Raw genomic sequence first — 24,537 nt, 5'->3', positions numbered from 1 at the left:
GGAAAAAAAGGAAGAGAACTTGCTCTTTGAGCCGGTGTGATGCACGAACGGAAGAAGATGGCTTAGACATGTCTAACAATGCATGCAAAAGCAACGTCGACTCAATGTTATATACATGATGCAGCACCACAATCACCATACATAGCAATAGAACGATTGCACATCGAGAACCAAGTGGATGAAGACACATGAGCAAGAAATGATTCACCCAGAGAAATCCATACAAACTGCAAGCTTACTCTAACACTACTTTATTTATATACCAATAGAGCACAAAAGCTAGAGTCAAATTGGTTACAATAACACATGCATGGGATGTTAATTATAAAAACAAGACCAAAATTAAGTCTCAAGGCCCCCAGAGAAAGTTATTTGAAATGAGTTTTACAATGGTGATAATAATAAGAGATGGCTTGAATTTGAGATGGATTTATATTTCTGGGTTGGATGATTTTCAATAGTAGGAAAAAAAAAAAAAAGAGGAGGTAAGAGGCACGCCCCGCACGTGTCCCAGACTAGTCAAATTGGAGACGAGAGGGTTGAGTTCCCATCTCTGGTAGTGGAGATTCTCACGAGGGCTGCATAGAGGCCATGCTCGCATGTCATGAGCTCATCATGGGTGCCTAGCTCGGCAACACAGCCATCTTTAAGAACAATAATTTTATCAGCGTTTCTCACAGTGCTGAGACGATGTGCGACCACCATGGTTGACCTCCCCACAGCAGCCTTCTCCAATGCTTCTTGCACAAGCAGCTCAGCTTCTGCATCCAATGCACTCGTGGCCTCATCTAGCAGCACTATCTTTGGGTCTCTCACCATTGCACGTGCTATTGCCACCCTTTGCTTCTGGCCACCCGATAACTGCACCCCCCTCTCCCCTACAACACTATCATATCCTGATGGCAGACTAGAGACGAATTTGTGAGCATTTGCTATCTCTGCGGCCTTTTGCATCTCCTCCTGTGAAACCTCCCCTTCTATCCCGTATTCAATGTTGGCTCGGATAGTGTCATTGAATAAGAAGGGCTCTTGACTCACAAGGCCCATCTGCCGGCGTAGCCACTTTGCTTGCAGCTGCTTGATGTCCACCTTGTCAAGAAAAATGTGGCCACCTTGTGTGTTATAAAACCTTTGCATCAGTGCTAACACAGTGGACTTTCCACCTCCACTCTCTCCCACTATAGCAAGAGTCTGTTGTGCTCACCCAACAACATTAGCATAAAGGGAACACTTTACAAAGCAGTCCAAAACCCATGAAGTTGTACAAGGCTAAACATTTGACATCAAGCTTCAACTAAATGAGACTCACCTCATGAGGGATGTACTCACCTTGCCAGCTTCAAGAGTGAAGCTAAGGTCATTGAAAATTTGACTGTCTGGTCTCGAGGGGTATGTAAACTGCACATGTTGAAACTCGACTTCACCTTTCAATCTCTTCAACTTGGTGCCAGAGGTGAGATCTTTGTATTTCAGGTCAAGCATAGTGAAGATGGAAGCAACAGCTGGCTTCACATTTGAGATGTCTGGGGCGACCGCCACTGAGAGGGAGATGGCAAGCGCGCTAAGCTCAATGGCTAAGAAGGTCTGCACACCAGCAATTAGTATCAGAACTTCTTAAAACTCCACAAGACGTAACATTGAAGTTTATATAACTCTTCAAATCATGCAAAGCTCCACAAGACATAGCATTGAAGTTTGATAAATCCCAAATAACTCTTCAAATCATGCTTACATACACTACTATACTTTTGAACGTAGTTATAATGGCAATCCCACCTTCACAAATCCATCAAAATTGACCTTCCCGGATATGACAAGGCGACTGCCAACCCAAAAGCTTAGTGCCAAGGAGCCAAACATCACCACATAGGTTGCCGCCATCCCAAATCCTCCAATAAGAGCTCGTCGCATACCAGCCTTTACACAGTTCATGCTTTTGGCTTGGTAAAAGCCAAGAACCTTCTTCTCAGCACAGAATGAGGCCACCGTTCTAATGCTACTCAGAGCTTCATGTGCTACCTGGCTTGTTTCTTCATACAAGACCTGTTGAATCCCATATCCCATAAGACAAAATTAAGGATAATCTCATCATTATGGATAAGATCTACACATATTATATGCATATGCATGTACATACACCTCATACATGCGCATATTTAACAAACCCACCAAGTAAATCAGGCTTGGCGCTCATGTTAATTAGCAACTTTATTAATACCTTGGCTTTCGAATCGAAGACTTCTCCCAGCTTTATCTGCATAAAGCCGTCCATACCATAGAAGGGAAGCAAACCTACGAATAGTAGAGCAAGCTGCCAGCATGTAGAGATGGCTATGAACAAACCCACGACAACCGTGGTTAGGTTCTGCAAAATCAATGCTAATGCATCTCCGACCATTGTTCTCATATGCGACGCATCTCGCAGTAGCCGCGAGCTGATAAGCCCACTGCAAACAAATTTATATATTTAAAAAAAAAAAACAAGAGTCAAGAACCCCATCCGACAGTCCGTCAACATCTCCGTCCGGAAATCTGTCACTATTACTTCCCTTCAAGCTCACCTGGCATTCTCGCTGGCGTCGAACCACTCTATCTCCTGGTGGAGAATCTTGTCGAACGTCAAGAGACGGATCCGACGCACCAGCTTCTCTCCCGCCACTGAAAAGCAGACGTTCTGCAGCGGGATAAGCACCAGGGACAAGCAAGCCACAACGACGAACAGGTAGATATATGGGAGGCAGCCACTGCGGATTTCGTCCAGCGGCTTGTAGAAGGTGCGGATGATGTTCGCAAAGAGGAGGCCGACGACCGGCATGATAGCTCCATTAGCACAAGCAGCGATAGAACCCAGCAGGAGGAGGGGGGTCTCCGGCTTGTTGTACGAAGCCAGGCGGAGGAAATGAGAGCACCGGATAGAGTCGTGGTTGCCGTAAATTCCGACGCCGTTCCGCCAGTTCCGTAGCTGCCGTTCCGTCTCGTTGTCGACGGCGATGCTGCCGATGCTTCCTACACTGCCGAATGACATAGACCTGCTGGAGGCCTTGCTGATCAGTCGCTCGTGAGTCGCTACCGGGAAGTTGGACGTAGCATTGCTCGGCAGGCGTGGCTCAGTTTCATTTCCGGGCTGCTGCTGTTGCTCGTTTTGCAGCCTCTCCTCCAAGGTCACGAGCTGCGAGAAAACCCCGTTTGGCTTGCTGACTAGCTCAGCGTGAGTTCCTGAATTCAACCACAAAGCCGCTTAACAATTAAGGGACAGTTTAACTGCTCTTTTAGTATTGTAAACACGGGCCAAAAATATGTATCTATTAGGTGTCATTTTCAAAACAAAAATAAAATTGAAAAGGGCTGGCTATTTTTCCAATGAAAGTGGACTTTGAAATTAAATGGGACTCGAGAGTTTCATTATTTTTTAAAAATTTTGGCGACTACTAGAAGATAGCAAAGTACTACGTGAGAATCCCTTATTTCCTATCATGGGTGGAGAGTTTTATTATATCACAATAAATTTGTTGACTACGTTAATACATGCTTAAGTAGTCAAAGATTGATGAAGTGAGCTTTTGTTAACATCAAAGAGATAACAATGAAAAAGCTACAACGCAAGCACCAAGAATCAATGAGTATAGCCAACAAGAAATTCAACAAGCTCAACTCCCAGTTCAATCAAGAATGGGAAACAATAGAAGAAGAGACGAGGATCATCAACCAGAGGGATAAATCAATTGTAGGGAAAATTTCAAAACTTGTAGCTTTCAAATGATCTATCCGTTAAGATTTATGCTTCTCTGTTTAAAAAGCTTTTTGTATTCAGTTATGTTATAATATAATCCCTCCTGTCTGTTTAAAAAAAAAGAAAAAAAGATTGATGAAGTCGCTGTCAAATTGATGAAATAGTTTTTAATGAAGCCTTTATGATACCTTGAGTTTATAGCCTAGAAGCCTACCAATGACTATCCTTGAAAGGCAACATTGTTGAGACTACTTTCCATAGATAGTAGATAGTTCTCTAAAGTTACTTGAGAATTTACCAGGCCAAACTCCACTTAGATATCTTTTTTTTTGTGAATTATAAATTACAACTCATACACCAAGCGACCGATGGGATTTGAACCTGTGAGGTCTCATGCATAGACTTCAAGCACCCTAACAAATGGGTGATATATTGGTGGTGAAACTTCATTTAAATTATAAAATTGCCATCATTTCATGAAAATGGAATAACGATTCATTGTCATATGAACAACATCCATGCATCATATAAGAAAGAAAGTAGTGCATTAGCTTATAAATCCTCTTTCTCTCTTTTGGAGATTGGTCATAAGTAGTCAGTAGCCCTTTTGGAAAGGCCTATGGCCAAGCATAAATGTAACCTTTTCCTATGTACATAATAAATATACTTGTAAACCTTTTCCTATGTACATAATAAATATACTTGAAAACCTATCTATCTCTCTCTTTCTCTCATGTGTTTTGCTTTAATGTTCCTACATGGTGCTTAAGGGGTGAGAATAAGGCATGAAGGCTTCTGTTATGTCACATTGGTATCAGAGCATCAGGTGCAGCCACATCACCAAGGAATGTAGTACTGCATACCTCAACTAGTAGTCCTGCCATATTGCATACCCGAACTAGTAGTCTTGCAAGGGCTAATAAGCCACACCCACCCGACCTTCATCGTGTGAGGACCAACCTCCACCCCAAGGGCATCATACTTGCACCACTAGAGAATTGTCGAAAATCTCAAGGAAATTGTCATAAGGGGTGCATTCCCCTTGGGTCTTGTGAAATACCGCCAACCAACCTTCTGGGAACTTCTTCCATGTCTTCTTGTGTTACTCTCCTTGGACTATCCACCTTCATCTTGGATACCATTAGTGCTTAGCATTGTTGAACTTGATGCTTATACAATGTTGCCTAGTCACCACACCACCAAAAGATCAAGACACGAGCAATGGTTTTAGCCATGTATGATGTAGTGCGGGTGGGTGGGACATAGGCATAGCAACAATATCTCATAACCTGAAGCTTTGATACCAATGTTACATGGTGGAAGCTCTGTCTTCTTTCAGTCCTAAGCACATTTCATAGGAACATCCTGATGCAAAACGCAAAGAGGAGATGGATAGAAGAGAGAGACATAGTTGTATTTTCAATATATTCATAGTATATCTAAAAAGGTTACAATGTATGTGGCCTTTTGCCTTCCCAAAAAGGGTAACAAACCCTATCCTAGACCTACCCTCAAGTGAGGAGTTAGATGATGGATGAGCCATCTATAGGCTTTTGGACACCCACACATGTTGACTGACTGCTATCGGCCAGCTCCAATGGACATATTAAAATCTATTATTAAATAACCACAGGACATGGCATTTAATGCTCCAAATGTGGGGTGATTGGACATGCTACACAAATATACAATGTACACGTTCATGCGTACGAGCCCTCCCTTTATGCAAGCGGTGGAATGCATGGCTGTGTGTTTTCAAAAAAAAACGCTAGCTGCTAACAATCAATTTCCAACCATACTTTATTAGCAACTAGCCCTAGTAAGTTGTAATGGTGGCATATGGGACCACGATATCCTATACAAAATTGGGCATTGAATGGTTTGTAAGTTGGACTGCTAGACATTGGTACTATACATAATTGGACATTCAATGATGTATACGTGGGACTACTAGACATTAACACTACACAAAATTGGTCAATGGTCCGTATGTAGGATCAGTAGACATTAATACTACACAAAATTGGGCATTTAATGGTCTCTACATGGGACCACAAGACATTAATACTACACAAAATTGGGCATTCAATGGTCCGTACGTGGGACCACATGACATTGATACTGTACAAAATTTGGCGTTCAATGATCTGTACAGGGAACCACCAAACATTGATTGTTTTGTTTTTGTTTTTCAAGCCGGGGTTAGAAACGAGCAAGCTCGTTCTGAGACTCGAGCAGAGACGCTTTTGTCATTAGCTTTGTCATCTCCAGTCTTAGAAACGATTTCGCTACTTCCTTAAGGCACTACCCCAGAAAACCCATGAGCTGGGCACAACAACAGCGACCAAGTACTCCCGAAGCAGCCCAAGTACTCTGAGACTTGCAATTTGACGCACCCACTAAAAACTAAAAACTCTAAACTGGGCACCCATCTGCCGCCCCTAGACATTGATTCTACACCTAGACATTGTTAGCACACCAAATTCGAGCCGTGAAAATTACGCTAAAGGAAGGTTTTCTTTTACAGTGAGACGTACTAAAAATGCACTCAAGGGTCCAAATTCCAACGTAATTCAACGATGAAGTCTGCGTAATGCAGAGGAGAGACTATACCTTGCTCTACAATGTGCCCTCGATGGAGCACGGCGATGAAGTGGGCGTTTTTAACTGTGGTGAGACGGTGGGCGATGATGAGGGTGGTGCGGTTCACCATTATCTTCTCCAGGGCCTCGTGAACAAGGTTCTCAGACTCTGCATCCAACGAGCTGGTGGCCTCATCCAAGAGCAAAATGCGAGGGTCCTTGAGCACCGCCCGGGCAATGGCAATCCGTTGCTTCTGTCCGCCGGACAGCTGCAGTCCTCCTTGTCCCACCATGGTATGGAAACCCTCGGGCAAGCCCGCGATAAACTTGGCCGCATTGGCGAGTTGCGCGGCGGCGTGGATCTCCTCTTCCGCAGCACCGTCTCGGCCATAGGCGATGTTGTCACGTATTGATGCCCCCAGTAGCACAGGCTCCTGCGAAACAAGGCCTACTTGGCGGCGAAACCAGCTGAGCTTCAGTTTCTTCAAGTTAACGCCATCTATCAGCACTTCGCCGGCCAGCGGGTCATAGAAGCGCTCGATTAAGCTCACCACTGTAGACTTGCCGCTCCCGCTCTCGCCGACAAGTGCCGCAGTACTGCCCGCAGGAACGGAAAGTGTGAAATCGGCAAAGATCTGGTGTCCGGGTCGGCTGGGATAGGCAAACCTCAAATTCTTGAACTCGATATGGCCTTTCAGCTCGTCCAGAACTTGTCCGCTCTCATCTGAAATGTCCACTGCAGGCACCCTGTATATCACCTTGAACATTTTGTGTGCGGCAACAGTGCCCGACGCGATGGCACTCAAACTTGGAGTAGATTGACCTAAGGCCCTGAAACACACCAGAATTAAATCAATCAGCCAAGGGCTGCAGTTGCAAAAAAACGTAATTAACCTTAAACGAAGCTTATTATGAGTAAACAAAGGTTTGTAAATATGAATATTACAACGCACCCTGTGCCTATGATGATGGAGAAGAGCACCGTAATCACTTTGCCCCCTGTGTAGCCACCATGCACAATGAGCTGCGCTCCAAACCGCAGAGTCAACGCATACGCGATATAAGTAAAGAACATAACCCCCCCCATGCCTAAGCCAACCGCTAAACATTCTTGCAAACTCGCCCTGTCGGCATTCTTCAAGGCCGTATCATACGCTTGCACTGCCTTCTTCTCACCACCGAAAGGCACCACCTGCAGAATAAAAATACATTAACAATCAAAATGAAAATAAATCAATGTCTTGACGACCTGTACTCAGCTGCACTCCTCTCAAAATAATAAAAAAATCAACAAGCGCATGCATGCTTTTAATAAATCAGCTTTTAGACCTACAAGATTAGTTCAATGTTGAGCAAAATTAAATAACTAATCACCTTGCATATGTTAGCAATAATCCCACTTACCGTTCTGATTGCACTAATGACTTGCTCTACTATGCTGCCTGCGTTTCCATTGGCCTCAAAAACCTTTCTTGAGGTTTTAGAGGTTATTAAATCCATAGCATAGCCCGATGCCAATATTAATGGAATGATTGCAGAGATCACCAGCGTAAGCTTCCATCCTTGCGAGAAGGCAATGGCATAGCCACTTAAGAGAGTACCAAGAATTTGTATAAGCCTTCCAACCTTTTTTAAAACAAAATGAAAAGAAGTAAGTAAATGGGCGCAATTCAAATTTATGAAGAACAAAGAGTTTGCATCATGCAACTACTACTACACCTTTTCTCCTGTCGCTTGTTTGATATGAAAAGTGTCCGCAGTCATGCCCTCCACCACAACTCCGGTAGAGATCTCCTGATCAAAGAATGCTAAATCTTGCCTCAGTAAGGCTTGCAGATAGAGATATCTGATTCTATCAGCTTGCCTCTCTCCCGTGGTCATCCAGCATGTAACCTCTACAAACACACCGACAAAAGAAGAAGAAAAAAAGTCGATTACGCCGGTTAAAGCTCTTTTTAAGATCAAATCACACTTTCATCGCCACAAAAGCATAGAAGTTTTCCAAAAAAGGGGAGGTCCTACGGAAGAAATATCCACCGGCTGCAAAGAACCCCGCAAATAAAGCATGTAAAGCAGTCTGCAATAATATAGTCATAGAGCATCAATAAGTTCATTGTGATTAGTGTGGAGAGTTGAGCTATAAATACGTTAATGGGCGCAGACACTAAGATTTAACCGAAAAGTAATGAAGGGATTAACCCTAACCTGAGACATTCTGTGAACTTGTTTATGAGGATCAGACCAAGCAAGGGCATCCAAGACATTGCCAAAGATGTAGGCAGCAAGAGGGAGAGGAGCTCCGGCTACCAGAGCTCCAAGGGTCCCCATTATAATCAAACCCAAATCATAAGAATCGGCAAACGCATAAAGCTTGTGAAATGGCACATATTCCACCTTCTTCTTCTTCTCCTCATTCTCAACCTTTGTAGCCTTCATGGTTTCGATTAATCCTCACTACTAGTTCTATTGCGAAAGCAAAGCAACGAGAATATCAAGCTAGCTCGTATCACTAACCGCGCATGGACTGTTTCTAGACTATGGATATCAAGTAACATTACAACACGAGAGAATTTTGTGAAGTTATCTGCATACATAGACTATGGATATCAGGTAGCCTTATCAACACGAGAGAATTTTGTGAAGTTATCTGCATACAAAAAATAAAGAGAGAGACTCTTCTCATCAAATAGTTGCTCTAGTCATGTAGAGTTTGTATAAGGAATGAAGATAGACGGAGGGTGAGCCCCATGATTAATTATTGAAGGAATGAAGGCAATTCCAGCTTAGGCTTTGACTTAGGACAAGGAAAAATACAAGAAGAGACTGTTGTGAGGGTAAAATAAACAACCTATTGACCTAAGATTGTTACTTTGACTCGAGAAGTGTACATGCCAGGCCCTTCTTTAAGCTGTGTATGAGTGGGCCAGACCCGCCTTCAATAGGCCGATTGCGACACACATGTTTGCATCGAGAACACATGTATACACGCATAAAACACAAATGCATAGAACACCCACCCACCCACACACACACACACGCATGCACAGAATACATACATAGAATATATATCGACATAGCATATGTACTTTGACTCAAGAAGTGTACATGCCAGGCCCTTCTTTAAGCTATGTACGAGTGGGCCAGAACCGCCTTCAATAGGTCGATTGCGACACATGTTTGCATCGAGAACACATGTATACACGCATAAAACACAAATGCATAGAACACACACACACACATGCACATAGAACACATACATAGAATATACATCGACATAGCATATGCATGCACAAATTCGTGAGAGTGTGCACATATGCCATTTTTTAGGTCTTACACATACATGTGAAGAGTTGCCACATCATACCCTCCACGTGGATTCCTAAGAGTGTGCACATATTCCATTTTTGAGGTCTTACAGTGAAGCGTTGCCACATCATACCTCCCACGTGGATTTGAAGAGGTGCCACATCATAAATGCATCAAATATTGCATCCATCATAAAAGATAACATACCTAAGTACTTGAAAGGATATTAAAGACCACATGTTTACACTTTCACATGTTTTTCATATTTTTTCATTTACTTCCCTAAGATTGGATTTACATATATTTACTTTACTTTAATATTATATTGTGTATGTATACACCTCCCCCCCCCCCCAATTTACACTTTATTCTAGAAACAATATATTGGTGTAACTTACACACTCATATTTTTTCATATCTTCTTATTTATTTTACTAATAATGAATTAACATACACATTATAAAATTTAGTGTGTATACACACACACACACACACACTAGAGTAATGTGTAAATTTTTAAAATAATGTGCAAATTGGCATAAGTACATATGTGTGTGTGTGTAAATTGGTGTAAGTACATATGAATTAACATACACATTATAAAATTTAGTGTGTATACACACACACACACACACTAGAGTAATGTGTAAATTTTTATTTTACTAATAATGAATTAACATACACATTATAAAATTTAGTGTGTATACACACACACACACACACACACACACTAGAGTAATGTGTAAATTTTTAAAATAATGTGCAAATTGGCATAAGTACATATTCTAGAAACAATATATTGGTGTAACTTACACACTCATATTTTTTCATATCTTCTTATTTATTTTACTAATAATGAATTAACATACACATTATAAAATTTAGTGTGTATACACACACACACACACACACACACACACACACACACACACACACACACACACACACTAGAGTAATGTGTAAATTTTTAAAATAATGTGCAAATTGGCATAAGTACATATGTGCGTGTGCACATATGTACTTATGCCAATTTGCACATTATTTTAAAAATTTACACATTACTCTAGTGTGTGTGTGTGTGTGTGTGTGTGTTATTTTAGTCTCTCTCTCTCTCTCTCTCTCTCTCTCTCTCTCTCTCTATGTATGTATACACACACACACACACACACACATACATATATATGTATATTAAATTGACGTTTTTTAAATATGGGCTTGAGCTTGAAAGAGAGCAAAAGATAGACTCTTGAGGCAAAGAGAGAGAATCTTTTGAACACTTTCAAATCTTTAATTAAACATTTGAACAGTTTCAAATTTCTTATTAAATATTTTTTGATGAGTGCTTGAGAGAGAGGGGAAAGTGAGATCCTTGAGATAGAGAGAATGAAAGATATGAAAATTTTGTGGGCACTAACAAAGAAAACATTAAGGCCTTATTATATATATATTATGGTGAGATTCACCCTTCATTATTAGAAATTTCATCATCTCTCTTCCTCGGGGGGTTCACCTAAAAATATGCAAGTATACCATGTGAGTTCAAATGAAGGGGTTTTTTAATTCAAAATTTTAAGGTAAATACATTTATAGAAGGATTTTTTTATAAAGAAAAAGGGGTCATTTTATTCATAAAAAATTCACAGGTAAGGGGTTTTTTTTAAATTCCCCTTGAACACATGTGATACATAGGGTTTTTAATAGTGTATCCCCCGAGCTCTATTTTGGTCCCCGTCGATTTGATATATATATATGTGTACGCGTGAGAGAGAGAGAGAGAGAGAGAGAGAGAGAGAGAGAGAGAGAGAGAGAGAGAGAGAGAGAAATGAAATTTACATAAACACGTGCATGTACACACACAAACATATGTATGTTTACGTAAATATGCATGCATACGAATGTGCATACATGTGTATGTAAACACATGTATGCACAAATTCATGAGTGTGTGCACATATGCCATTTTTTGAGGTCTTACATATACATGTGAAGAGTTGCCACATCATACTTTCCACGTGGATGTGAAGAACTTCCACATCATAGATGCATCAAATGTTGCATCCATCATAAAAAAATAACATACCTAAGATACTTGAAAGGATATTAAAGACCACATGTTTATACTTTCATGTATTTTTCATAGTGTGTATACTAAAATAATGTGTAAATTGGTGTAAGTACATACATGTGTCTATGCATGTGTGTGTGTGTGTGTGTGTTATTTCTCTCTCTCTCTCTCTATATATATATGTGTGTGTGTGTGTGTGTGTGTGTGTATACCAATTTATACATACATGCATACACACACACACATATATACATATATATGTATATTAAATTAATGTTTTTTTTAATGTGGGCTTGAGCTTGAAAGAGAGCAAAAGAGAGACTCTTGAGGCAAGGGGAGAGAGATTTTTGTGCGAACTTTTGAGCAGATTCAAATCTTTAATTAAACATTTGGACAATTTCAAATCTTTAATTAAACATTTGGACAATTTCAAATTTCAAAGTAAACATTTGAACAATTTCAAAATTTTTTTGATGGGAAAGTGAGATGCTTGAGACTTAGAGAGAACAAAAGATGAAAATTTTATAGACACTAGAGAGAAAAACACTAAGGCCTTATAATGTATATATATATATATATTATATGGTGAAATCACCCTTCATTATTCGAAATTCCATTCTCGTCCCCATCGATGTGCTAATTGTGTGTACGTGTGTGTAAGAGAGAGATGAAATTTACCCTTCATTATTCAAAAATTCACCACGGGGAGGCTGAGCCGCTTGTGTGTGTCTCTCTCCTGTTTCCTCTGCAAATGAGATGATCATCCTCTGCGCGGCGTGAATGTTCGCCTAGTTAGTAGTGCGGCTCGTCAGCAGAATCAGACTCAGGCTGAGCCTTGAGTAATGCTGTCCGTTTAATGTAAGAGGAGACCAGGATGTTGCAATTTTAAACTACATCCTCTTCCCCTATTCCTAATCTTTTTTATTGGAGAGGCCATTAGTTTAACTTTACGGTTTCACACTTTGTCTCGTAGACCACCACCCAACGTGCCTCATTTAAGAATACTACTTTATTACCTTTAAGAATGCTGATTTAATAATTTTAAGCCCTTTTTTCTTCAAGTATTAAAGGCTATTTATATTAAGAAGTTAGAGAAGAGTCCTTGGTGACTATTGTCTTTCTCAAAACCATCATGTCCTGGATTGTACTGATCAGCTTGTCATCATGTCTATCCTTTAAGAATGTTGATTTAATAATTTTAAGCTCTGTTTTTTTTCAAATAAAGGCTATTTACATTAAGGAGTTAGAGAAGAGTTACAACAGATATAGAGTTTTCACTAGCATAGTATCCTTGGTGTCTTTCTCAAAACCATTATATCCAGGATTGTACTTTGGATTGTACTGATCAGCTTGTCATCATGTCTATCCTTTGCTTTCCTATGTAGTTGAGCTATCTTGGCTCTCAATTTCCTCTGGATGAACCTTTCACTTGCCCTCCTCTATATTATCTTAAGGAAGAGTTTCACAAAGCTGCCATGTGGCAAGAATTTGGAGGTTCCAGAAGGTGAGAAGGAGGTTTGGGTAGAATTTGAATTTGGAGTCTCAAAAGACGTGCAAAGCACGGGTTGCCCACTAGTTTTTTTAAAAAACTTGTTGCTTTACTTCGTTTAAGGCTAGTCTTTTGCGTGCATGAAGGTGGGGGCCACATAACAATCATGTTTGTTTTCTTCTTAAAGTTCTTACCTGAAATTTTTATTTTTCACCATTAGTTTCAAAACTATTAAAGGTCATTGTGCAACTTGCCAGTCATTGTACAACTTCAAAGTTTGTGATAAATTTAAATTGTTAATTTTAATTTACGAAAAGCAATGCACATGCTAACTGCTATTGCTAAATGCCCAAATCTTAAAAAAAATCACTCTCTCATTAAAGCTCTCATTAAAGGGCTGGTCAAATATAGGTTGTTGGTATCTCTCTCCAGGCCAAAACAGGGTAAAACAAGATCTTTCTTCTATTTCAGAGAGGGGAATAATCACAAGAATAGAAGGGGAGGTTCTTACACCTTTACACCTCAAAAGCTAGAGGGAGGAATCTTACATCAATAATCATATTTTCTCACAGATGTGGGAATGCAAATGACCTTGATGTGTAATACATAAAATCAAAGAGTTGCTAGCATTGTCTTTTAAAAAAACCTGAGTTAAATGTGAACTATTAAAGTTTAAAAATACCTTTAAAACTATGATGCCAAAAGCTTAAAACATTTTGTAATTATTAAACCTTTAAATATTGTGACCTTATACATTGAGAAAATAAAATTTCCACCATTGGGATAGAAAAAACCTTTTTTAAATTCCCACACTCGACTCAAATGACAAAATTGTGTACACTATTGAAATTCAAAAAATACCTTCAAATCGACAATAAATATTTTAAAAATATATTTTAAAACAATTATGATGAAAATTAGGATTATGCTTCTAACTTTCTGATTTATTACTTTGGAATGAGCAATTCTATGGCTGTGTAGATGAGAAATGCCTTGCATGTGTCCAAAAAATTAAGTAAGATGATAGCTAATATTGTTGAATTGGAGGCCAATCAATTGTTGAAAATGCTAAATTGGAGGTGAATCAATTTGCCAAAATGGAAACAAATTTTACTAATCTTACTCATGAAGCAAACAATGTAGAAAAGGTTATAGAACTTGCTCCAAGGCGGTAGCCTAGGTATAAGACTTTGGACTTTCTACAGGAGGTCTTGGGTTCAAATCGTCTTGGGGACATCTTATACTAAGGGTGTGTTCACGTGCAAGTGGGCACATAGGCTGTCATCGTTCGATCGTCATGGCACTTGCTTCCACCTTCCTCTTCGGCGATCTTGCAGTGACAACAGTGTGCAACGCTTGCTCTTTAACCTCACAAGTGCTTTGGATCAAGGATGATGGTTGCCATGGACATCAAACATCGTGACAGAACTTGTGATGCCATTTCTACCAAAGCTATGTAGGGTGTTCACTCCAATCGACTGAGCAACTAACTTTTGGGGCTCATCCCGCGGCTTGTCCACTGCCTACAAAAAGTGGCCATTATTTGAAAAAGTGGTACACCCTTGTGGGACAATGAGTTCATTGAGTATATCATCAAGTTAGTGTAGTTTAAGTTCCTGTTAATGGTGTTATACTTCTTGGAATAAAAACCTTCATGAACCTTTTTATTTAATATATTTTAAGTTTTTTTAAAAAGTAAATAAATATCCTAGAAATCAAGGTTTTTCACCATCTGGGTGAGATTTTTTTGGGGGGGGTACGTATCAAATCATCAATTGACAATGATTGAATGATATTATTTGACATCAAATGTCTCGGACAGGTATGCAGTTAGATTGTAATTTGGCTGTCGCGTGAAGTCCAAAATTGAGATATCTTTGGATATAAAAATCCTCCTAGTGTCTAAAATGGATTCCCCTGAAACAGAAGTTCAAAATTAACTTTCCAATGTGCATTAGGAATTAATTGAAAATGGTATAAGGGACCTTAGCCTAAGGGTCTACATTTTCAGAAATTTTTGGATTATGGTCTAATTAAGGTTCCAATGGGCCAATTGGATTAATCCAAGTGTTGGGATGAGATATATCCAAAAGAATAAAAGAAAATACCAAAAAATGAGTAAATTCTCACATAAGATGAAGAGTTGACTAAGTACAAGGTTTATTAGTTAAAAATTATGAAATATAACTAAAAAAATGAGAGATTTTAGAATAATGATACATTTTTGACACCTTGGTAAGGAAAGGGGGACTCTTGAGGTAGGTGCCTCTTTCACATGTGTGGAGTAGTTTTTAATTCAAAAACATTGTGATATTTTTATCTCTCCTCTCTCCTGGATCAAACCAAATAAAAAAGGGAGCCAAACTGGTCCAAATCTTGTCCAAATTGAGTAAAATTGAACCTGGAAAATTCTAGAACCCAATTGGACTTGGTAAGTGGTCTCCCTCACCTATAAATAGACCCTCAATCATTTGTAATTGAATATTGGAGCTATACTATGCCAGTATTATATTAAAATAATCATATTTTTTATTATACTTTAAATTTTCTTCTCTCTTGGGAGATTGGAGCTCTCTCTCTCTCTACAACTCCTCTTGGAGTTGCTCTTCTCCTCTTGGTGGACCAATTGATTGGTTGGGGGCTTCACTGCAATTACAGAACCAAGCCAAACTCGGAGGTAAAATTAAATTTTATGATTTTTTTTTCAATTTTCTCAATAACTTTCTTCTTCTCAACCCCTCTCAAGCTTGAGAAGCTTTCTAAATGATTGTTTTAATTCAAATCAAGCTTTCCCTTAAAGTCTTAATGCTTAATTAAGAGAAAGTTAATCTTTATGCTTATTTGTAATGCTTTCTTTAAGTAAATCACTCTCTCTAAAAGAATAGCCATCTTTATGGGGTTAACTCCCTTGAAAAAGGATGCTTCTCAATGATAGTCTCTTAATTCAAAGCTAAACTCTAGGCTTGATAAGCTAGAGATTAAGAAAATGGTATTTTTATGATTTTGTGTTAACAAAATAATGGTTATTTCTTTTAGATTATTTATAAGTAGTTAAAAACTACTTTGATTGATTCTAAATGAGAAATAGATTATCCTATCAATTTGGAAAAATGAAAATAGTGGAATTAGCATAATCTAGTGAGATAATCAAAATTAAGTTTATGATTATTGTTAAAATTATGATTTAAATTCATAGTTTGATTTTAAGCATAAAAGAGGAACTACTATCATATTTTCATTACAAGCTTTTATTCTTCTGAAAAAAAATTAAGAATTATCAGTAATAGCAGCGAAGCTATAATAAAATTTTCAAAAAATAATACATATCTTATTTTTATGCATAATGCTAAAAGAGGACTTCCTACCATATTCTAGGATTGGACATCCTATGCAAAAAGAATGATTTTCATCATATTCATGAGAAATTATTTTTTTGTAATTATGCATAATTAATTGATTATGAGAAAAGAGTAAACTTTGGTAAATTTATTTTTATGCAAAAGAGGAATTCCCATGATAATTAAGATCCAAGTAATTAAATGGTAAAAGAGGAATTTTTGGTAAATTTATTTTTATGCAAAAAGAGGAATTCCCATGATATTTGAGATCCAAGTTAGTACGTGGTAAAAGAGGAATTTTTGGCATAATTCAAATTATGAGTATTTATCAAAAGTGGAATTTTGAGCATTATTAATTTTATTGGAAAATATGGGTAGAATTGATTTTTGTAAATCCCATGAATCTTTTACTAAAAAAGAAGAATATTGAATATATTTCACTTGAGAAATTTGAGAAAGAATATGAAAATATCCATCGAGAAAAATTACCCTTAACTAGGCCAAGCAATTGGCAGAAACTTAGAAAAGTCCCATCGGTATATCGAAAGTAGAAAACGGTACTAAATGTGAATGCGATGTGAATAAGATATGAGTGCGATGTGAATAGATGTGAATGCGATGTGAATAAGATGTGAGTGCGATGTGATAAGATGTGAATGCGATGTGATAAGATGTGAGTGGATGTGATGAGAAGTGGATGAGATGTGATGTGATGTAAATGGATGTGGATGGGATGTGATGTGATGTAAATGGATGTGGACGTGAATGTGATAAGATGTGATGATATGTGAAAGGATGTGATGTGATCTAAATGGATGAGAATGAGATATGATGTGATAGATATCACTACAAGACAATGCTGCCATACACGTGTTTCATACACGCGATAAATTACGAACGCGTGTATGGTCGCGCTTGTATTTGAATAGAATCGGGCGCGTGTATTTTTGCATTTAAGTTCGCGTGTATATTTGCATTTATCAACGCGTGTATAAACGCATTTATATACACGCAGTAATACACGGATAAATACACGATAATATTTACGGGGTAATACTCGCTATTATACACGGATAAATACACGCCACTGTACACGGATTAATACACGCATGGCAGAGAAAAACTGAAAAAAAACTGAATTCCTTAACAAAATTAAAAACTATTTTCCTTAAACCATCTCATAGTACATTACAGTATACATCATTACACAATCCCACTACATGCATTTACAACAATGAAATATATTCAAAAATAAATCATGCATATGAGATGATAGAAATGTCATCAATTTAGAACATACAGTGACGGATTGGTTAGGGTTCGATCTCATCTTCAATAAGATCCATCCTTGCCAAACGATCAACATCAATATCCATTTGATCAATTGGTAAGGCTACGATTAAATTTATTCCACTATCGATATTCTGTACTCCATTGATAATGGTATCGATGTCCTGATCATCCTCATCAACATCACCATCATCCTCAATGGTAGGGTCATTCTCATGATCATGAGAAATGGCATGCTCATCCTCATTATCACGATCATCTCTTATTTCTTGATCATCGATCACAACATCTTCAATGGCATGTTCGACGTCATCTTCATTGCGGCTTGTTACATCCTCCATATGCTCCATATCAGTGAATGTATTATACATCACTTTGGAACGTGGTGCAATAGGGATGACGTACCACCATTTGATGTCATGCACCATTGGTAGATAGATAACCCACTCAAATACACATAGTACAGTAATTAATTAGCATATCAAAAGTCAAGGGGTACGCGAGCTTAGATATATATGTACATGAAACACATTAGTAAAGAAATGCATACCTGCTCACATTGTTGTGGCAATACGAGCCTATCTTTCTTTGTTTGCCAGAACTTTGTAGAGTCAATAGTTACATATCCACTTGCATGGCGTTTTATCGTTGCATCAGGCCCTTTTTCCACCACGTTCATTTGCCATTTGACATCCAAAACATACACAAAGAAGCGACGAAAGTCAAGCCTAAATATGTCTTGGATTATGCCACAATAATCATCCATTTTTCCATTAGCTCCCTCAAAGCTACTAATGACACCGCAATCTTGTGTATTTCTCTTTTCATCAATTCTTTGTGTTCGAAAATGCTTGCCTTCACACCATATAGCATTGAACATAGTGCACTGGACCAAAATAGAAGCAATATTTGTGTAAGCAATGTGAATAAATATTAAAAGCAAATCACTTACAACTAATGCAAAACATTAGTTCTATGTACCTTTGACATGCATCCTCGTGCATACTCCCATTCTTCCGCCGTGATATGCAGCCCCTCGTCGCTCTCTGCTCTCTCCATTTCCTCATGCAACCAATCAACATGGATATCATTCGAAAGTGTTGCTAGATGCTTAGGGTACGCCTTCCGAGAGCCATGTTGCCTCCGAAAGAGAGCTCTTTATGCTTGCCTTTTTGTCTTTGCATCCTCATATCTTGTAACCCATCTGCTCATCACATCACTATTAAGGATACAAGTGAAATTGAGATCATCAATCAATGTTCTGTCAATTACTTTACTCTGTCCTTTTCCTTGAGGCACAATAGAGGTCATCCTCAAGTCCTCTTCATTGCTCCATAGTCGTGGCAAAGAGCTGTCCACCTGACCAAGAAATTCTGAAATATATACAAGAGACTCTTGTATCAACCAACCCTCGGCCATGCTTCCTTCAGGCCTTGCACTTTGCCTCACAAAGTCTTTTAAGGTCTTCATGAAGCGCTCTAGGAAGAACATCCAACGTGCATGCACAGTACCACATAAAGCAATTTCGTCCACTAAATGCACAATGAGATGTAGTTGACTTGTGAGAATGGTTCGCGGAAAAGTCTCCTCTACCAAACAAACCACCTCCACTGCCATAACACGCGCATCATCCAACGTGGCTGGATCAATTGCTTTGGAACTAACATATCTGAAAAATAATTAAATAGTACGTTATACCTCATGCACGTTCATTTTGCAAGGTATAATGAAGGGTGATCTGAGCATGGGTTTTACATACCTCACAAGCTCGCCCATCTTATAAATACATTTTTTCAAACTCTTATTCGCACAATGGTCGATGCTAGTAGGTAGTATGAACTGCGCACATAAGAGCACATTTATGGTTTATGGCATTACAAAATTTAATTTCAACGTACGTACAAGACTTGGAAAACACTTACTTGAAGCATCTTGTGCCAATCGTGGGACTTCAACCCATATAGTTGCTTAACGCCTCTTTTCTTAGTGGTTGTAAAGGCTCCCTTCAATGATCTCATGCATCCAGTGGGAGTACGCAAAGTGGTGATGGCCTGCTTTACCTGCTTCTCCTCTTTCTTTGATATAATCCATGGTGCAGGCGGAAGACGAACGTGCCCACCCACCTCTTGTGGCCAAGCTTGACGCATACGTCCTGCGACCCGCAAGTCCTCACGTACGCTGACATTGTCTCGTTTACCAGTAATATGTTCCCAAATACCAGATCCCACATTCTTGAAGATGTGCATGGGATCAAGAAGATGGTTGATCTTAAGATGGGTCCAATATGGCAGCCGGAAAAAAATGGAGTACCTGCACAAGGGATTGCTCTATGTGACCTTTAATCCAATTAGAGACTACACAAAACAAGATTGAAAAAACATCACTATACCTGTTCATGCCATCTGGAGGAAGAATAGTTGTAGACTCCCAAATACGCTTCCAATCTTTTGCACGAAGTGTTTGTGGAGGAATGTTACTCTTACTGGCAACATATTTAGGATGATCTGAGGGGAGAAATCGATGATGATTATCGAATATAGTCTTACACAAACCATCAGCATACTCATGTACTAACGAAGGGCCACAAACAGGACATGCATGTTTACCCGATGTTTTCAAACCTGTTAAAATATAAATAAAAGTTAGAATAATAAAGTCAAACCGTCTAATTAATATATATAGCCAATAGTAATAGAGTAGGGAGGTAATTAGAATTCTTACCAGAACAATCGCTGTATCCTGGAAAGTCATGCATTGTCCACATCAACACTGCTTTTAAGTCGAAGTGTCGAGAGGAGAGAGGCCTACTAATGTCCACCACCGCAACACCTCTCCATAGTTCCTCCAACTCATCAATCAGTGGTTCAAGATAAACATCCATATGCTTGACTTTATGTTTCCCTGGAATTAGAAGGGATAACATAAGATGTCCCTTCTTGATCGCCATTGATGGTGGAAGGTTGTAATTCACCAACACAACTGGCCACACGCTGTATGCGGTGCTTTTGAAACCAAATGGATTCACTCCATCCATACCCAGGCCAAGTCTCAAGTTTCTGGGCTCTGTTTTAAAGCTGGGCCACTCATCTTCAATATGCTTCCAAGCAGGAGTGTCTGCGGGAATTCTCCACATGCCATCATCCGATCGATGTGAGGAATGCCATGACATGAGCTCTGCTATGGATTTGCACTTGAACATGTGTTTGATGCGAGGAATTATAGGAAAGTGTCGCAAGACTTTACGAGGTACATCAAAACTCTTCATATCTGTTCTGTACCTTGCTTCACCACAAGTGGGACAATGTAGAGCCTCCTTATGCGTCCCACGAAAGAGAATGCAATCATTGACGCATGCATGTATTTTATCATAATCCAGTCCTCCAAGAGATGTCACATAGCGCCTCGCTATGTCTCTTGAGGTGGGTAGTCTATTTTCCTTTGGAAGCATGTTTGATAATAGCCTGCATCCAATATCATCAATTATAATTAGTCTTAAATCCTAAACCTTAAACCACTAATTCAAATTTATAAGTTAGAATGCTTACTTCAACAATGCGTCAAGACTTGCATTGCTCCATCCATAAACTGTTTGTATATTAAGTAGTTCAAGTGAAGCACGTAAAACTGAGAGTGTGCACCCTTCAAACACCGGTGTCGATGAAGCTTTATAAAGATGCTCTTGTTCCATATCATCGTCGTCCATACCTTTGGGATCATCCTTAAAAAGATTCCGCACCATATCATCAAGCACCTCCTCTTCCACAACTTCGTGGGGTGCAGGGCTATTGTCGTCCCTTTCCCACTCATCTCTGACAATAGATCCCGAAGCTCCAGCATCATCTCGTCGACGCTTTACGTGCTCTCGTCGCGCGTAGGGTACCATGTTAGGGTGTGGTACTGCATCCTGCTTCAATTTATCAAATTATATGTTACAACTCTATTAATTTAATTTGGATACCATGAGTCATTTGAATACCATCAATTTACATCTACTCACCTCTAAACCTGTTTGATTCCATTCTCCATACATGGAGATGTGATTCAAGGTAATTCGACATGCTCGTACAATGCATCCTTGACATCGATTACACATACATTTGATCCGTTGTCCCAACCACACATCGCGATTACGATGACGCATTGTCTCATCTTCCCCAGAACTGCTTGAAGAGGTTGATGACATCCTGTGTACAAATCAGAAAACACAAAATCATTATATGTTTTTAATGAAAGCACAAAATCGCGTGTATTGATGCGGCTATATCCTAAAACTTGCGTGTATTAACGCGGCTACTTCCTAAAAATCGCGTGTATTCACGCGGCTAATTTCTGCAAAACGCGTGTATGAACGCAGCTAAAATCATATACACGCGAATATACCTGCGTTCATAAACGCGAATATAAACGCGGCGGCATATTTAAACTAAAAATAGCCCGTCTTCCCCAAATATAGATTTTGAACTTAGAAATCAACAGTGCATGCGTTTTCACCTGTTTTCGCCTCTTCCAACAGCAAGGAGGGAGCAGAGAAAGGAGCACACACACGGGAGAAGGAGGGAGCAGAGAAGGAGCAGAGAGGACTCACTTTTTCAGAGGTGAGTGACTTTGTCCTGTGCCTTGTCTCTTTTGTCAGATTTGTTTACTTTGCTCTTTGCTCTTTGGGTTTGTCTTTTTGCACACGATTGGGTTGCTGCATCCTGACAGGGGCGACAATGGCTGGTCCTTTTATAAGGACATTCTGTCTTTGTCGGGGGGTCGGTCTTTTCGAGAAATTTTTTTCGCAGGTCGCGTGTACAAACGCGTGTAGAAGCGCGTGTAATCTGTCTGCAGAGTTTTTTCACGCGTATATACACGCGTTTTTGGCCGAGTTTATACACGCGTTTCTGCGGACAGAAAACTGCGGCGTTTCAGATTTCATGATTTGCAGGCAATTGACTTGTGTAATGACAATGTGTGAGTCAAGAGACAGCCCATGATGTGCATGATGATGTTTGTTACAGGTTCTTTATGGATATTCCAGGTTCTTCATCCGATCCATTTGCGTACAGCAATTGGTTGATGGAGATGATGAATCACTTTGGGCACCAACCTAGTCCGGTTGAGCTTACAGAGTATATGTATGCCCATCCCCCTCCTTCCCTGCCTGGTGTCTATACCCCTACCGCGAGTATCCAAGGCACTCCAGTGCCGTCTATTCCTCCGAGTCCGACGAGATGGCATGCAGCTTCTCCTCTTCCACGTCCACCGAGGAGACATACCTCGTCCCAGACACACTCACGTACACCCTCACAGCCACCATCACGTGCTCCCTCAGAGCCACCGTCACGTCAGGGCTCACAGCCACCGTCACGTAGACAATCCCCCAGTCGTGACTCCACCCGCAGCAGTAGGAAGAGTGGGAGTGGAGGATGCGGCGGGTGCTTGGGGGAGGTGGGGGAGGTGGGGGAGGTAGTAGGGCACGCGGTGAGAGAGGAGATAGAGGGAGAAGAGTTAGAGGAGACAGTTCGGAAGAGGAGGAGATGAGAGAGATGGAGAGAGTGGTTTGCTATGATGTGACGGATAGGGGCGGGATAGTGATGGATGCGAGGGGGAGGGAGGTAATGGAGTACATGCGTGGGGTAGTATCAAACTCATATAGAAATTGTTTTATTAAATTTAAAGATCAAAATAGCCGATTAGTTGGGGAGGTGATAGAGGCTGTACACAGTCGGTACCCCAATCCCCCACATGCTACATTCTCGGATGTATGGGGAAGGACGCGAATAAGGGAGATCTTAAGTAATAAAAGATCTCACCTTAAAAAACTCGTGTACGATGACCGGCTAAATGTAGCTGCGGGTGGCTATCCTGCCGAGAAACCTGCCCCACTGCGCACAAACGCGAGTGGAAGGAGGCAAAGAAACGAGCAGAGGGTGGCGTGAAGAGCAGGCAGCATGTGGAGGCACGACGGATCCAGATGGAGACCGTTGGATCTTCGCATTTCAGATCTGGCGGCGTCGAGTCATGGGAGGCAGAGTTCGTAAGTATCCTGCCACTTTATTTGATTGTTTACTTAATTCATTGATTCTATGAATTGTTTTAATCTTACAAATTGTGTTGATTATGATACAGCGACGGGTTACGGGGAGGAAGCCCACAACCCACGATACTGCGTATGCTCGCCGGCATAGCAGACGTGACACGTGGGCCATCTTCAGAGCCGAGGGACGTATTACGGATGCGCAGTTTGAGTTGGCCATGAGACCATACGGTCGACAGGTACTTGAAAATTCGTAACGAATGGTTTTGGTTTATTGAATTGCATATATATATACTTATATACTATATATTACTTGAACAGGCACAAGCTGCTGATGATCCACCGGCCGCCGCTGTAGAGGGTGGACGTGAGCACTACTCCTCGGACATTCCGACCGATGCGAGCTCATCTGAGCATGGGGGGAGCACCGAGTCATCATCTGGGTTTGAGTAGTACTCAGACTTGTAGTATCACATTCCATATTTAGGATGTGATTGTATATATTTTTTTGTAAACTCAAGCCATGGGCTACTTCGAGATATGGACTCCCTTGTATACATGTATGAAATTTTGATAGTAATATTGAATTGATTGATCGATAGTATTACATTCATGTCTGTCTTGAATCGTGTAATGACAATGTATGCATTCATGTCGTTCTTGTCTTAATCTCCCTCGTGCATATGTTCTTCGTGGAATATGGTCTAATGGGATGGTC

The 24,537-nt window shown here is 39.9% G+C and overlaps 2 protein-coding genes across 2 annotated transcripts; both read right to left on the bottom strand.

Annotated features, from left to right (window-relative positions):
* Window positions 1-217: 217 nt before the first annotated feature.
* LOC147631083 (ABC transporter B family member 3-like) lies at window positions 218-9,029 on the bottom strand. Its single transcript, XM_086809415.1, has 11 exons — window positions 8,518-9,029; window positions 8,335-8,389; window positions 8,032-8,207; window positions 7,717-7,938; window positions 7,266-7,504; window positions 6,344-7,143; window positions 2,562-3,216; window positions 2,219-2,447; window positions 1,777-2,043; window positions 1,330-1,584; window positions 218-1,191 (listed from the first exon to the last, which is right to left on the bottom strand). The coding sequence occupies exons 1-11, from the start codon at window positions 8,746-8,748 to the stop codon at window positions 520-522; spliced, it is 3,801 nt and encodes a 1,266-aa protein (XP_086665541.1). The 5' UTR covers window positions 8,749-9,029; the 3' UTR covers window positions 218-519.
* Window positions 9,030-14,557: 5,528 nt separating this feature from the next.
* Window positions 14,558-20,834, bottom strand: LOC147631082 (uncharacterized). Its single transcript, XM_086809136.1, has 3 exons — window positions 20,522-20,834; window positions 20,284-20,421; window positions 14,558-14,691 (listed from the first exon to the last, which is right to left on the bottom strand). The coding sequence occupies exons 1-3, from the start codon at window positions 20,832-20,834 to the stop codon at window positions 14,558-14,560; spliced, it is 585 nt and encodes a 194-aa protein (XP_086665262.1).
* Window positions 20,835-24,537: the final 3,703 nt, after the last annotated feature.

The sequence above is a fragment of the Cibotium barometz genome, chromosome 15 (genome assembly GCF_041138505.1).
Source record: "Cibotium barometz isolate CiBa-2024 chromosome 15, ASM4113850v1, whole genome shotgun sequence".
In the NCBI taxonomy this organism is placed as follows: Eukaryota; Viridiplantae; Streptophyta; class Polypodiopsida; order Cyatheales; family Cibotiaceae; genus Cibotium; species Cibotium barometz.
This window is presented reverse-complemented; position numbering and strand designations above follow the sequence as displayed.

Coding starts and splice junctions, on each gene's coding strand:
- LOC147631083 (XM_086809415.1), bottom strand. CDS start 8,748: ATGAAGGCTACAAAGGTTGAGAATGAGGAGAAGAAGAAGAAGGTGGAA. Junction 8,208..8,334: donor AGCCGGTGGATATTTCTTCC/GTAGGACCTCCC, acceptor GTGTGTTTGTAG/AGGTTACATGCTGGATGACC. Junction 3,217..6,343: donor AGGGCACATTGTAGAGCAAG/GTATAGTCTCTC, acceptor GGTTGAATTCAG/GAACTCACGCTGAGCTAGTC.
- LOC147631082 (XM_086809136.1), bottom strand. CDS start 20,834: ATGGATGGAGTGAATCCATTTGGTTTCAAAAGCACCGCATACAGCGTG. Junction 20,422..20,521: donor AGGATACAGCGATTGTTCTG/GTAAGAATTCTA, acceptor ATATTTTAACAG/GTTTGAAAACATCGGGTAAA. Junction 14,692..20,283: donor TCATCCTAAATATGTTGCCA/GTAAGAGTAACA, acceptor TTTTGTAGGCAG/TGGACAAGCCGCGGGATGAG.